Here is a 16,193-nt window from a genome sequence, read left to right as displayed (position 1 = left end):
GCAAGGGAGACCTTGGGCTTGTTGGAGAGGAGTGTGCTGCATTTCTAAAGAGAAAATCTGTTTTGCTTCTAAATTCTCCTACTGGCAGCACTGCACTGTGAGCGTGCTTTGCATCTGGAAAAAGCGATATTGGCAGTAAAAGGGAGGACTCTGTGCTCAGCTAGAGACCTCAGCCGAGCTCTTGGAGGCTGATGACATGAAAGGTGCAGGGTGAGAGGCTGTAGTGGAATTAGTGCTGTGAAAGACTGAGGGTGACTCATTGGCGGTGTTGGATGTGGAGTACCCGCAGCATGGAAGACTGATGTGGGAACAGCTGCTTTATCCTGAAAAACTGATGATGACAGAAGAGTGGTACCACTGATTGTGCCAGTCAGTGCTGCCCTAAATGTCTACTTCTACCCCAGTAGAAGAGACATTTTACATGCTCTCAGCAAGGAACCATGACAAACTTTTAGAAATTACTGTCAGGGAAGACTGATTCTTTTTTACCCAGGAATATCAGAATATACAGATGACAACGAGGTCCTTTCCAAAGGAAACCCTTTTCCCACTAACTCTGTGAAATGCACTGTGGTTGATCCAATTAAAAGCATGGCCCCCATAAACAAGGTGGGACCCTCCTGTGATTCACCACACTGGAATGCACCACGCTTAGAACACTATTCCTGCTTTCACTAACCTGTGAGCTAGCTGAATCTGTGCTGAAGAAACCTTCAGGATCTGCAGACAAAGGCACTTGGATGGGCAGTACAGCTGGTTTAGAAAAGTTAATGGCATGAGGTGACTGGATTACCAATGAGGAGAATGATGGTGATGGAACAGCAGCAAGCATGTCTGATCCTGAGGTGCTTTCTCTGCAAATGGAGGGTGGTTTCTAATGGCACTGGCTGGGATGGCACAGCTGTACCCAAATGTGTCACTGGTGGTGTGGTAGGCAGTGTGGCAAACATACCAAGCTGAGGCAAACCTGTTAGAGCAGCTGTGTCATCTGCATCGTGAGGCGACGGCCTCAGCGGCGACTCGGCCGAGACCTCAGCAGGTTCCTGGGGTGCACTGCTCCCACTGCCCTGGTACAGGGAGGGTGACAGGTGCATCTGATCCAAAGTCCTGGCACGGGCGCCAGTCAGCGTTGTTCTGATCATCTGAAGCAAGTCTGCGTTCTCCAAAGTCTGTCCCAGGGAAAGATCAGCTACTGAGGGGGTCTTGGTTTCTGTGGAAGGCCATGTTGGTGATAGTATAGATCTCCAGTTAGGAAAAGATCCTGTAGAAGGAGCATCGTTGACATGCTGTTGCCTGACACCTGTAAAATAATAAGGAAAATTAGCATATTCTTCCCCAAAATGAAGAGTTATCTTGTTGCTACAAATCCCAACACAAAATGCATTAAGTTTGGTAAAACAAGTGAATTTTTTTTGTTGATGTTTTCAGAGTGCATAAAAATTCAGAGAACATTTACAAAAAAAAAAAAAAAAAAAAAAAAAAAAAAAAAACACCCAACAACAAACCACAATCATGAAACCCAGTGAAAGGTTCAACACAACAGATTTTAAACCCCTCAACTTCTTTCATCTGACAGAAGAATAAGGAAAGCTGCTTTAGCCATGCTATTCCAAAATCCTACTTTTACCAGGGATGTCTCAACATACTAAAAGACACATCCCTGAGCCTGGGACAGTTCTTGAGGTTATCATGAGTCACCCTGTGTCAAAACGCTGTGTGAGAAGATGGGTTTAGAAGCAGTGCAGAAAGGGAATGGGTTTTGACAAGGAAACTTCACTGCCTTGGCATGCAGTCTGACATGGGAATAGAGTCAGCACTGGCTGTGTTCCTGCAGGATGCATCTGGAGGTGCTCATCCTGCCAGCTCTAATAATGCGTGCAATTACAGGCACAAAAGGGAGAAAATAAAACAGGGATGAACAAGAGGAGAGGGGGGGAAGATCCAAAACAAAATAGGACATTAAACACTTCTTTTTTTGACATGTGCAGATGCTCAACACATCATTTCAAACACCAGTTTACTCTGCATTCAACACCATAATGTTCCTAGGCTTTGTTTTCTTGAAATGATTACAGTTATCCTGAAATCACAGAATGGGAACACTCACATTTGTACTAATTCAAAGATTAAGATTCACTCAAGGGTAAAATTTAAGGTGGTGGGGTTTCTTTTTCCCTTCCCCCATGTCAAAACAATAGATCAAACCTTAGTCCTAGCCCTTGGTACCATGCCAATCTGTGTCCCCTTGCATAGCCAAGCAGAGGGAAAACATGGAGCTAAATCCTGCCCTCCAGCTGCAGCACATCCGGATCAGACACAGGGGATGCCAACCTCCTCCACAGCCCTGTGAATAACCCAACATAATGGTGTGGAAAAGCAAGCAGAGCAGATCTTGGGACACATAAAATGGGCTGGACACTGGCTCCAGCCACCCAAGAACCCAAGGGTCAGCAGAGCCAACAGCACCAACTGGGATCAGCCCACATGGACAGGAGCCAGCAGCAGGAGACCTTCCAGTGCAAGGGAGGAGAATGGGTCATGCTGCACCTATCTGAATCTAAGTTTCTTTCTTTCTACAGTTTTCTTTCCTCATAAGTTTTTACACCACCATCCTCCATATGCACAGGCCACAGTACTTGATTGGAGACCAGCTCCTTCAGGCTCCTGTGTGCATTCCACAGAAATGTGCTGGAATTATGTTCAGCACTTTCTCTCTCTAAAAAAAAATAAGAAAACCCAAAACAAGGCGAGATCTCCCATTTTATCCCTGTATTTAAGAGTTTTATTAAGCCATGGTGAAAAACAGCCATTACTATCTCCTTCACTGAGATGCAAGAATAATTAAATAGTCTCCAGAAGCAACTTGGTTTAGGGAAGCAGCTCCAGGATGGACAACAGAACAGACCTCTGTCCTCCACACAACCAAAATCCCCAGACCTTCCACTTGACACAGGCTAACTTGTACACAACTGATCTGGAGAAAAGCAAAGGGAGGCAGACACAGGGCTACATATGGAAAGGAGGGATAAGCAGGGGAACAAGGAGCCCAATCCACTTTTATGGAGCTGCTCCAGAAGGTCAGCAGGCTGGACAAGAGGCTGCAGAGTCCACCAGGGAATTTGACGCACCAGGAGAGGTTTGCAGCACAGAAGGGACACTTTTGTACTTGGGCCTTGGCTGCTGATGTGTCCTCAGAGACTGGTGTGGCCTGGTTTCTGATACTCTCCATGCTCCACCCTGTGTTGGAAGGCACATTGTGTTCTAGACTGTGTTTTGGTGGCTTTTCCTTCCTTGTGAGCATGGCAGACTTTTAACAGAAGGTAAGAAAGAAGATAAGATGAATCTTGCTCAGCTGGAATGGATTCAAACATGTGGAATGGATTGGAATGGATTCAAACATGTGCCTGAAATTAAGAACTAGCTGATGTGCTTTGCAAAACCAGACTTTAGGCAACCTGCAGCTTAAATACCTCTGCTGGTGAAGTCATCATTACCCAACCTGTTGCACCTCTGACTGTCTTGTTTCACCAGAACTGAAAAATGACTGCAAAGCCTTTGTGTGGGATTTCTTATAGCACTTAGTCCTAGAACTAATCTAGCACAAGTCCTAAAGGGGACTTAAGCAAGGCAATGTTTTCTGCTTTTCCAAAACAGCAAAACCTGTCAATCCTCTCACAGACTGCACCATTCTTCACACAGTTCTTCACACATTGGTTTAATGAGAATGATTACAAGCAGAGAGACAACATAAACCTGGAAAAAGCATTGAAGTTACCTCATATTGACAAGAAGTGAAGAAAAGTTCAAATATTGCAAAGAAGATAAAACACCAAATAAAAATATCCTCTAGCCACTTCTTTATTCCAGTCCTTCAGTTCTTGTTCCCTCCATTCCCTACCAACTGCCAGCTTCTCTGTTCATGCCCATTAATGAAGTCAAGCTCCAGAGTTACTGAAGCATTAAGAAAATTATACAATATGCTGCAACCTATGAGTGATGCTGGCATTTCACTGCAGCAGATTTTCTTTTATTCTATGCTTATGGAAAGATAGTGACTGCCAGCATCTGTTTAAAACCGCCATAAATTCAGCATCCTGGTAGAAACCAGACAGACACAACACATGGAGGTGCAACTGAAGGACGTACTGTGTGCTTGAGAATTGTTAGGATGGCACCAAGCACTACAGCTCCCTACCAAAAACTGTGCAAACCAGGACTGAATCATGGAAAAAAGGGCAGGCAGGAAAACATTGCACTTCTGCATCTATCAACAGCTAAACACACTTGATGAAGGAGGAGACAACCAATTCAAATCAGCAGGAAAGCCACAATGAGAGCTCCCCACAGCATGCACTGTGCATACTGGCACACAGCAGTAGCTGCTCCTCCTGCCTCTAGATTACCTGTTATTCTCTCATATCTCAGCCTACTGATGAACCACTACCTCCAACAGTCCCAAAAATCCATCTAGCAGTAACCTCATTACAGCAGCCATCACTGATGAGGGACTTTTCCAGTAGCAACAATGAGGAACACTTCCAATATGCCAGAGCAAGAAGTTAAAAATCAGTCCCGTTTGGAGAAAACCATGTTTTCTACATTTCTGAGCACTTCTGTGCACACCTCAAGGTGTGATAAGGACCCTCACCTCTCCCCTTTAATAAAGTGAGGGTCCCCATGAGGAAGGTGCGGGATACCATGAGAGCACCCCTCACCTTCTCTTCTCCAAGCTGAGCAAGCCAAGGGACTTCAGCCACTTCCTTCACATCTTGCCCTCAAGGTCTTTCATCACCTTAATCAAGGTCTTTTCCAACCCTCATGATTCTAGGATTCGAGAAGAACAACAAGCCACCTACAAGTATTGTTGAGAGACCCTTTAGCACTTTACCCCACCCTAGCCAGTACCAGATAGGGCTATCCCAGGGCTACACCTGCTCTTTATCTTTAGAACAATGCCGCTAACATACCAAAAAAAAGCTTTATTTTTCCTTCTCAAAAGTACAATGCTTCCCACTTATTATTGTTTTACCACAAGAGATTGGGTGCCCAAAGGTCAGATATGACTGGTAGGGGATACAATAAGAAAATTAACAGAATTAACAGAAATTAACAGTAATCTCTGTTACACCAGTGAAAAAATGCACACCCTAATCACAGGGTTCTGCAATTTATTTCCATTGAAGAGCATTGAGCCTACACTATACGATGATAGCACCACTTCAGAGTTTTCCTAATGCTGTCATTTTTTTTCATTATTCATTAAGAATTTACAAATGGCACAAAAATACAGATTTCATGAGCCAAAGGATGTGAAATACACTATGAACAAAAATACAAATGCTCAGCAAAGCATTTATAAAAATAGCTATGTAGCATATCAAAATCTTGCTCACTGTACAGAATGGCAAAAACCTATGCCTCCATCATATGTTATCCCAATTTTACATTGATGAGATCATTACATCACAACCTATCTATCCCATACATCTCACTTTGGCATCATTCCACAGGCCTTTGCAGCTTAATTACACACTTTTTGCAAAACAATTAACTTGTAAGTGTTGCCTAGCCCCGACAACAAGCCAACCCACAAGACACCTGTGCTGAGCCCTGGTTCCCACAGGCCAAGCCATGCCTGCTCCTCTGGTCAGTGTGCTTTGTGCTCATCCTCCAGGAAATCTGCCTGGAGGGCCCACCAGGATCACCCTGGAAGGGAGAACAAAGGTGGTTTCAGCAGCTGCCAAACCCACAGCTACTACAGCAGGAAGGGATGGTGGAGAGCCAGAGAAAACTGCAAAAGAGGGAAGGTAAAGAAACCAGAAAACTAAATCCTGTTCTTCACAGGTATCTCATTCATATCCAATTTTTTTTTCAAGCAGATTCTAGGAAAATTTAAGCAGTTCAACAGACACCTTCTCACATTTGTTTCAGCTGTAACTTTTCCCAGATTAGATCTTGACCTTCCAAACCCAAAATTCTGTCCTGATGGATGTAAACCCAGATTATTTTACCTACAGCTGAGATTGTTTACATCCTAGCCATTGGAATCCTGGATGCTGAGAATTTTAGAGTTTCTGTGTTGAAAGGCACAGACCCTCAAGAGAACACTGCATTTGATCTGAGACTGTGGAGAAGAATTCCAAAATTGAATTATAGAACTGGGATTGTGGGTGTGGAGTTTGAATAGAAGGGTGTAATGTCACATGGTGGAAAACTCAGAGTTCAAGGTTTTAGACTATGGTAATATACATAAAGCTAAGATGGAGGGTTTAGGGTCAATGGAGGTTTTTATCAGTTTATGTCTACAAGAACCGGACAATAAAAAAGCACCGTTACATCCAAACAACACCTTTTTTCCTGTGATCTTAGAAAATTGAAACTGAAAACTATTATTAATTTAGTTTTGACAACCAGGAAAAAATAATTTTTGCTGATACTATCAGAATTCTGTTGCTAAACAGAAATTGAACAGTTTTACCGTGAGGAAAAATCTCTGTGAGGAGGTACCACATTGCACAAGGTTTCCTTCTCAACAAACAAAAGTTTGGACTTTGTAACAAATAATAGAAAAACGTTAGGGCACAGTATTTGGTCATTTCAATTGCACTGCCATGTGTTTTTACACATGAAAACCAAAGCAGAAATTTTCTGTTTGGGATGGTGGTGAACTCTCCTTGCCCTCACAGCGTAAGTTCCCTTTGGGTCCCAACGCTCCAGCAGCACATCAGGGACAACCTCTTGGCTATCAATTAAAATACAGAGCTGCAAGGAAAATGCCCTTTTTGCCAAGAAAGCTTTTGGCATGGCCTGTCTTGCTGGCTTGCCCAGCCCAAATGTCAGCTGCAGGGATTCGGGAGCTCCACGACTGTCACCAACCCTGCTCTGGGAAGCCACAGGCTGCTGTGACATGTCCCGAGTGCCAGCCTGGCCTGGGGCTCCAAAATGTCCCTTCTGCCACCCAGGAGGCTCTGCTGGGAGGCTTTAATCTGCTCCAGCAGCAAGAGGGAGGTTTTGAGCAGTGCAATGGATCAGCCAGGGTGAGAAAACCACGCTCTGGTGGCAGTGGGGCCAGCTCTGCCAGCAGTGGTCCCAGCAGCATCATCTGTGGCATTCACTTTTACTGGAAAAATCCTTCATCCAGGATTTTTCTCCTGGGAAGATGAGAAGCCTCAGAGAAAAGGAAAACAATAATTATCTGATTTACTTCTCCTGTGTTTTGCTCCTTTGGAATGTGTTTGGAGATTGTTTACCCACAGGTGATTGTTTCATTGGATTCATGTGAGTTGTTTTCACTCTTTGGCCAAACAGTGCCAAGCTGTGTTGGGACACTAGAAAGAGTCACAAGTTTTCATCGTTATCCTTTTAGCCTTCTGTAAGTATCCTCTCTGTATTCTTTAGTATAGTTTACTATAGCATACTTTAATATAATATAGTATCATAAAATAAATTAGCCTTCTGAGACCATGAAGTCAGATTCGTTATTCCTGCCTTCATCTGGGAGCAACCCAAATACAATAATCATCTGCACATTGGATTCAGAGCAGATGCTCAGCTGGATCCTTAGGAAATGAGAGTGCAAGGGAGGAGGGTTCATCACCACACCACGCCATGGGATAACTGCACAAAGTCACACAGAAACCACAACCTGCAGCAATGGCTTTGAACAATTCAGGCCACATTGTGCCCCAGCCAAATCACTTGTAGCTATTCCCTTCAGAGCCCTCTGCAATGCATCAAGGTTTTTAAGACATAAATTGTGCTAAATTAAGGAGGAAGAGGCTGAGAAACAGAAAGCCAAGACCACAAGAACTGGATAAAAGAGGGAAGCAGCTGGACTGTAACCAGTCACATACTCTCACTGAGAAGAGCGTGCAGAACCCATGGACAAGACGGAGGCTCCAATCAGGAAATGTGTGTGCAGCAGTTCTAGAACGTATCAATAGTGCATCATGTAAACAATAAATGGCTTCTGCTTAATCATATTGGCTAGTTGTCCTGATTCCCTGCAAGAACCTGCTCTGAGGGCTCTGCTGAATATCCCCATGATCATTTCTACCTGAGCTGATCTGGTTTTTCAAAAGATTGAAGTGAATAAATGATGCATACATTTATGTATTTGTTATTATTTTATGTGTTTGTTATTATTTTAATTAATTTGTAGTGCTTTTTCAGCAACATTTTCAGGATCAATACCTTTGTGAGCCTGACAGCCTGCTTTAGCATGCTGCTTACCTCTTTATTTGTAAACAGACATTTGCACAAAGCTTTGCAAAGGAATTGTGTTTATTCAGGAAAGTTGCTGTAGACACTGCTAGCATTAGCATTAATGATTTAATGAACAATGTAGCAAAAAAATTCAAGGTCATTTGGGAGCATACCAACAGCAAAGCTGCCAGTTCTCCTGCTTTTACCTTGAGTTTTACAATATTTGAGAGGCTTTTCACGGGAAAAACAGAAGAAACACCCCAAAAAAAATCTTAAGTAAAACACACTATTTTAGTAGTTGATTTTTCATTCTTTACGTGGAAATTCTGAATTCTTAAAATTGTGGGAGAAAAAAGAAAGCTAAATTGTTTTTAAATGATGTGATTTTTAAGCATATGACATTTTCGCAGGACTGGTTAAAGTTATTTAGTTATTTTAAATTTCCAGAGCTATGACAGACTAGAAGGATGGCATCAAATTCTCAAAAAGCATGAGAAGAGTTTTGGGTTGCAAACTCTGATCTTCTTAGGCTCTGGAGTTAGGCAGAGCCTAAGGAGCCAATAATAGTAATAGTAGTACAGCTTTATTATTATATGCAACAAAAATATGTATTTTCTTAACTAGAAGCTACTCCTTTAATAAAGCTTTCAGAATTTAAACTCCCCCCCAAAGTCAACACAAAAGGAGACAGCAGAGAGCTCTTCCTAAAAGCCATTTAGATTATTCTCCAAAGGAAAAAAAAATAAAACTATTGTTTGCAGAACTTTCCTAAAGAAACGACAGCGCTTCCAAAAGGTTGAACTGTGGGCCAAATTACATAATACAATACATTCTGACATACTTGTTGAGCAATTGTGAATGTTCCCTTGAGCCAAAAGGCTTTCTGCTCACCAACCCAAGCTCATCTTCAAGGGAACATTTGAGGCCACAGCCCAGGAGCAGAGAAGACCCTCTGGACCAGGAGCAGCTCAGCCAACGTCTCCCCCCAGAAGGGAGACCCAGCCTGGGGCTGCAGGAGGCTAAACCAGGCCACCAACACAAGGATGTGCAGGTACATCCCTACATTCACACGTGTTCCTGACGTGCCTGGGGTGCCACAGCTCAGCAGAGAGGAGGTGACAAACAGGCTGGCAGCACCAGCACCTCCAGCCACTGCTGCTGCTAACTGAGCTCCAGGGTCAGCACCTTCATTCTGATTCATTTCAATTCATTTCAGAGCTCTGGAGCTGCAGTTTGCAGAGGTAACACGCATACACAGACACATACACACAAGCTCTGTGAGCTTTTCAGTGCCTATTTCAGGCCAAGATGTGGAGGGCAAGCAGGGAAGCTGTGCCCTGGGGCAGAGCCTGTTTGGGCTCAGTTCCAGCAAGATAACCAGGAGAGAAGTTAATCCTGCCTTAGGAGAGATGCCAGAGGTGCCAAGCTCACAGCATCACCACAAGGACCCAGGTTCCCACCTTGCCTTTTGCCGCTTTCCACTGCCCGTGATGAAGGATAAAGAAATGAAGACCAGGAAAGAAATGTAGGTCAGACACAGAGCTACATTTCTCTGTCTGCACAGGGTTCAATATTGCCCCACTGATAATGCTTTTAAAGTACAGGAGTCTGCCCTTAAAAAAGTTAAATATTATATTGATTTTTAGATTAGAAAGCTGAAGAGAGGGTGAGAAAAGAGCAAATGACACATCTATTTTTAAAAAATGCAACAAAATAATCAAATCCAAATTCCATTTTCTCTTCAAGATCTGCACCAAATAACCAGTGTTTATCCATCCTGGTATACAATGTGATTTTTGAGCCCAAAAAACTGCAGTCTATTGCACAGGCCCAAAAGGGAGAAAGGTTAAAATACTGAATATATGAATGGCCCAATAGACAAATATTGACTTGAAATGTTGGGCCATTCTTCTTTGGAGGGGAATCCTCCTTATGACCATGAATGGGACTACAAACAGAAGGTGTTGCCGGAAAACAGTCCACATAAAATGCATGTTTTTTCTTAGATTAGAAAAACTCTATTCTGGAGCAGGATAGACAGCACTGAAGGCAAGGGACAGCACTGAAAGTGGCTTTAAAAGGCTTTGGAATTTTCCTCTCTCCCCACTTAAAAAGGACAGAAACTAGGGGAAAAGTCTTATACACGACACATCGTTCTTCCTTACGTATAGACTTTTCAAAAATTACTCATTTTAAAGCAATCCCTTAAAAAAAAAAAATCTGATTTTATTTTTTTTTTAGTTCAATATTGCCCTTTGATTCCCACCTTTTACAAATGTAGCAAAGGCCCAGTCTCAAAAAGGGAAAAACACTCTCATGTGAAAAACACTTTCAGCTTCCAGGAAGCAGCCAGAGAACATCCTGAGGTCAAGCCAGGATGACAGGCAGCAATTAAATTCTCCTGAACAACAAATCAACCTGCAATTTTGCTATGACCTGCTCTGGGTGTTCAACACAAAGTGCAATATCCTTTACACATTAATGAACTATGCATATCAACTAGCTAATTAATTCTTAAGCTCCTTGTCTGTTCTACAGTAAACAGAGACTTGGCTCAGGCTAGAAACTATCATGAAGCTGTTTAAAAGTTATTTCTATTTCCTATGACTTTCACTGTGTACAGCCCATTAGTCTTTATTTTCAGGGTCTTTGCTGCATAAAAGTGTCAATAGCTCAGGTTTTTAACAATATGTTGCCTCATTCCCTTTTCTCACATCTTAGAAACAAATGCAAATATTTATCTCTACTGTCCAAAACAAAAAAATCAGCCACACTCATGGACAGAGGACAAGAGGTAAAAGCAGTCACTGGTGGCAAAAATGTTAAAAAACTGCCCAGTCAAATCTCGCTTTCCAGTCCAAAATCCAGAAGAAACATGGCACAGATGCAAATATTTGAGAATTGCTTTTAAATCTGAAAAATCAGTAGGAACCTTGGCCAACTGTGGGGTTCCCAAAAATGCTGCAGAATTACTTTAGCTCCCAGCCCAGCTGCAGGGATCTCCCCTGGGAGCAATGAACACTCAAAACACCACCAGGACAAGGTGCCTGCACCTGCTCCTCACCTATTTCCTGCAAAAATGATGGATCTGTCTGAATCATTTGGGATTTTAATTCCCAGGTATCCAAGCAGCAAACCCAAAACTCAGGAAGAGCCAAACAGAGGGATAAAGCAGGTGGATGCACCCAAAGGCAGCAGCTCTGTGCATGCATTGGCTGCCTAAGCACAAAAATATCACCACTAAAGGGTGATGTGGTGTGAAAAAGTTGATTCTTCTCCCTGAGATAAAGGCATTAGCATTTTCTGTCAGATCATTAGACAACATCTTCCCTGTGAAATGACAGGAGCACTAAAAAAACCATTTTAAAAAGCAGGATCTCTGCTACACGGCCAACAATATTCTACTAATAGCTGAAGTCACTTTTAATTGTAAATGTTTAACCATTATCCAGTGACCAGCTTTCTCAAAAGTCAGACACCGCCTGGAAGAAAGAAAAGATTAGAAAGAAAAGATGATGCCATTTCCAGATGGTGAAAGCACTGCACAAGTTGGTGGGTCTCCTAATTTATATCTCCAAGGTACAGGAGAAAGATTTGAGGCTTTTAAATAGAGAGTGACTAAAAGACTCCCTCTGAAAAGTTCAAAACAAAACCAAATAAGATGCATTTTTTCCCTCCACAGTTATATGAGTTTCTTGGCTGCCTTCTGCTGTGCTTGCTTATGGAACTCACATGCTCCATCACACTGAATGGCAAACATGGCTCTGGTAGGACAAAAATCAAAAATCTTCCCCTCAGATCCCCAGCTGAACCCCATCTTTTTAACTTCTAGCTTAACTCAGAACTAAACCCCCAAAAATCCCATCTCTGTGACCCACTTTGGGTACTGCCACGATATTTCTCGTCACTTGATTGCTGCTCGTTTTTGCTAAAGTTTCAGAAGATTCTGTTCTCCAAAAATTTCTGGGAGCTATTTCTAAAAACAGCCTCCAACAAAAGCAGACCCTAATTTCTTCCCAGCCACTCAGTTAATCTTTAGGGACATGCACAGTCACTTCTAACAAAAGGAGAAAGACGATGCCATACTCAGACAGGCTTTTCCTTTGTACACACACTGTGGAAACATTTTGCATTCACATCAGTATAACTGAATATCTGGATTTTAAAGCCCTCAGCCAAACTAGGATTTTAGGAGCTTTATTGCTACACTGTCAAACACATGCACTATATAGTATTTAAGAAGGTTTTCCATTAATCTGCTTTATGCTGGCATTGTTATTGAAATGAGCTCATTCAAATGAGATCGGGATAACCAGAGGAACTAAAGAATACAGGTTATTTCTTAAAAATTAAAGAGATATATGAAGGAAGAAGGTGCTAAAACTTTCAGGTCATGCAGCCATTTATTACTCATTTTACTCAGTTAAGAGTTTAATCAGTCAGAGGATCAGCATTACAATCCATGTACCTGATGCTACAAAAAAGCAACCCTGACCATCCAAGACTTTGCTCCAGAAGGTGAAGGTGAAAGCTTCTTCCCACAACTTTCCTGACATGTGACATATTGCACAAACCAGGGCAGAGCATCAGCAAATTTCTCAAGTCAGATTTATGGCACTTCAGGTACCCTTTCAACACATGCTCTTCCTCACTGTCGAGATTTACTGGCCTGGATGTCAGAAAACATCTTGGGAACGGGGAGTGCAAACACAGAGGCGACACACCACACTCATGGGAAGAAATTTCCATCCAAAGGTTGCTGCCTTTCTGTCATCAATCAGGACACTGGTGACTTCATGGGTGAGCCATAAACTAAAGCTGTGAGTACAGTAAAGAGTTACAGCGTGGATGCAGGACATGAAAAAATCAGAAGATGCCCATTACAATTTCACCAGCAGGAAAAAAAAAGTATCTAAATTATTTTTTTCAAATATTTATTTGCCTCAGGTGCATGTACCTGATGATTTTCAAAATTCTCCCAATGAAAGGTGCTTCTTTGCCACCTTTTCCTCCAGGGTCCTCTCCTTCCCTGCAAGCCCCAAGAGGAGCATGAGCTGTGGGACCTGCCCTGCTTCCCCAGCAGCTCTCACACCACACCTATTGCAGTTTTCCTGTCCTCCTGGCACTCTCCAAGGGTCCCAGGGAGGAGTTTACAAAGAATTGGAGTTCCCTGGGGCAAAGTTAGCCACAGGGAAAGTCTGGTTTGCACAGTGCCAAAGGGGCTGCCTTGAAAGAGCAAAGCAGCTGAGGGGTGGGGGGGAAAAAGCTGAAAAATCAAGACAGCTTCTGGTTTCACAATTAGCTAAGACCAGATCAGAGCTGAGCAGCAGAAGGAAAGCCCAAAATGCTCCTTTGCAGCTCTGTAACATGGTGAACATCACTCTTCCAGCTCACCCTGCTGGAGACTTCTCCGGCCCCACAAGGACAAGGACGCAACTTGTCCCTACCTCAATATCTGGGCTCAAAGACAGGTGCTATTCTGAATTACCTTAAACTGGAGCCAAATGATTTCTGCAGGAAAGGGCAGAAATGAGATTGTAAATTCTGGTCATAGTCTAGAGATTTGTCTTGTTGGCTTTCCCATTAATTTCTTTTCCATGGTTTTACCAAAAGCAATCTGAATCTTAAGAAAAGACTAACAATTCATTTCATTCTTCACTGGCTGCTGCTTTTTCATTAGCAGGTGGTGCCTAAAAGAGTACAAGGAATGTTACCAGAATTCCAATTAAAAAAATCAAATAACAGCCATTTCCTACAAAGATTTGTCATCTCAGAAGTTGCCATTTCAAAGTCATAAATATGTTTCAGTCACATCCCCTTCCTGCCAACCACAGGGCACCATATTTCTCAACCAAAAGCTTCTTTTACTGCATCAGTTATTTAAAACTCTGCCTAGAAACATTAAAATGCTGACAATAACAAAAATACATTTTGACAACAGAAGGCAGTATTTTACATGACTTAATAGCATCAATCACAGGACCTCAGTTGGCAGCTATCACAATGAGCCCGCACTGTTATGAAATAAGATGGTTCATTGGCAGTGCAAAATTTAGCTAGAAGCTAAAAAATTAATGCCACACATTTATCCCCATCACAAAGAAATAATGGATTAGAAAGGGAGCCTGCACTGCAGGGTGAGCCAGGATGGGATTAAACTCTGGCTCCCTGTGTGTGACTTGTTGTGTTCTACCATGAAGGCACAATTCTCTTATCTTCTCAGCAAGGCCTTGCACAGCAGCATTTGCACAAACATTGGTTCCTAAACATTTGTTTAGGAGAGATCTCTTTAAATGGAAATACAGCCAGCTTTCTTCTCAGTCACCGATTTTTTTTTTTTACTTTTTTTTTTTTAGTTATTTACATAAATACATTCCAACCTACTGCACACATGGCAAATCTAATCCCCATTTCCCTGAACCCACTGAACCACTTGAGTTTTAGTAAAGCTCATCTTAACTGCAGTCACTTAATCCCATCTCATATCCAAGGAAGGGACTGGAAGTGCTAAAATATCTTGGCTCCTGTTTTTAAAACCTATCTCCTTTCTAAGAATAAAGGCCCATCTGTTGATCTGGCAGCATTTTGATCCTGCTTTTCACAGCTGCAAACAGCTGCAAGAGCAGCAGGGCAGGGATGAATCACACCTGCTGCTTCAGCACTCAGATCCAGACAGCTCTGGAAAGTTTGGCATAAAATTATGCCAGAAATCAGCAATTGTTTCTATCTTGTTATTATTTTTTACCCTTTTTCTTTTATTTTTTCTCCTTAGTTTTGGTCCCCAGCTTTTCAAGGGACCCAAGGCTATTGAGGAAAGGAAAGCAGAAATGAGATTTCTGGGAAATCACCCAGCAGCACACCCAGACAAAAGAGGTGCAAAAGCAAAGGAAATGGATAATCCTACAGGCAAGTCTTACTTTCTGAATTCCAATGAGAAATAAATTAATTTTCATTGAAATCCCCCCCCCCCCTTTTTTTACAAGCCTTTTTGTAAGCTATTCTCTTAATCACTTTCATTCTCAGGTAGGAATGAAATGAGATAGGTGAAGAATCAGTAATGAAATGTACTATATACCTGCAAGTAATCTAGCCAGAAAAAAACAATTCCCAATTTAAATCTGATACTCAGTAGATCAAAATTGAGTAGATTACAGGCAACAGGTTAAAATGAGAGACTGCACCTCTGCTGAGGCAAATTCAGGAAATCCAATTTACCAGAATGGATGCAGTACAACAACTGCAACTGTCAGCATCAAAGTCTTTGAAATTTCTTGGCACTATCACATGAAAAAATAAATCTCCAGGAACTTTATTTAATTGTGGATGCCCATTAGTCACGCTGTCACACTGCCCTTGGTACCACACAACATGCCTGGAGGTATTGCATTCCAGTTATCCAAGAGCTACCACAGCCAGCTAAGTGAAAACAACATTTGGGAGATAAAAAATATCTGCCAGTGGTTCCCCTCAGCGTGGCAAAGGGCTCCAAGGTTCAAAATATATTGGTATATTTAGTGTTCTGTAAGAGCTCAGGCATCCTGCACTGATTCAGCCTCTGAGCTGACCTGAGCCACGTTTGCTGAGGGGTTTGGAGGAAGAGCCACCAGTGATTTAACTACAAAATCAGTTCTTGCTGGGCCACTGTTTCTCCAGAAAAAAGTGGTCTCTAAGCATAGACAAATAAATCATGGGGTAAGGTGTCACAGACATCTTTTATGAAAAATCCTTTCCTTAGGAGTTTTCCTCCTGAGAACCTGAGAGGCCTCAGGAACAAAATGTAAACAATTATTATCTGCTGCTGTGGAATGCAACAGGTGCATTTGTGATTGGCCCATGTTGGATGTTTGTAATTAGTGGCCAATCACAGTCAGCTGGCTCGGACTCTCTGGTCAGTCACAAACCTTTGTTATTCATTCCTTTTCTATTCTTAGTCAGCCTTCTGATGAAATCCTTTCTTCTATTCCTTTAGTATAGTTTTAATGTAATAT

General features: G+C 42.3%; 1 protein-coding gene across 1 annotated transcript in view; it reads right to left on the bottom strand.

The window, feature by feature from the left end:
* Positions 1-16,193, bottom strand: part of KIAA1549L (KIAA1549 like) — a 136,102-nt gene that overhangs the window by 76,669 nt on the left and 43,240 nt on the right. The window contains exon 2 of the mRNA XM_063159490.1: positions 953-1,300. Coding sequence (XP_063015560.1) covers positions 953-1,300 — 348 coding nt within the window. The remainder of the gene's footprint in view (positions 1-952; positions 1,301-16,193) is intronic.

This window comes from Melospiza melodia, chromosome 6 (genome assembly GCF_035770615.1).
Source record: "Melospiza melodia melodia isolate bMelMel2 chromosome 6, bMelMel2.pri, whole genome shotgun sequence".
Taxonomy (NCBI): domain Eukaryota; kingdom Metazoa; phylum Chordata; class Aves; order Passeriformes; family Passerellidae; genus Melospiza; species Melospiza melodia.
This window is presented reverse-complemented; position numbering and strand designations above follow the sequence as displayed.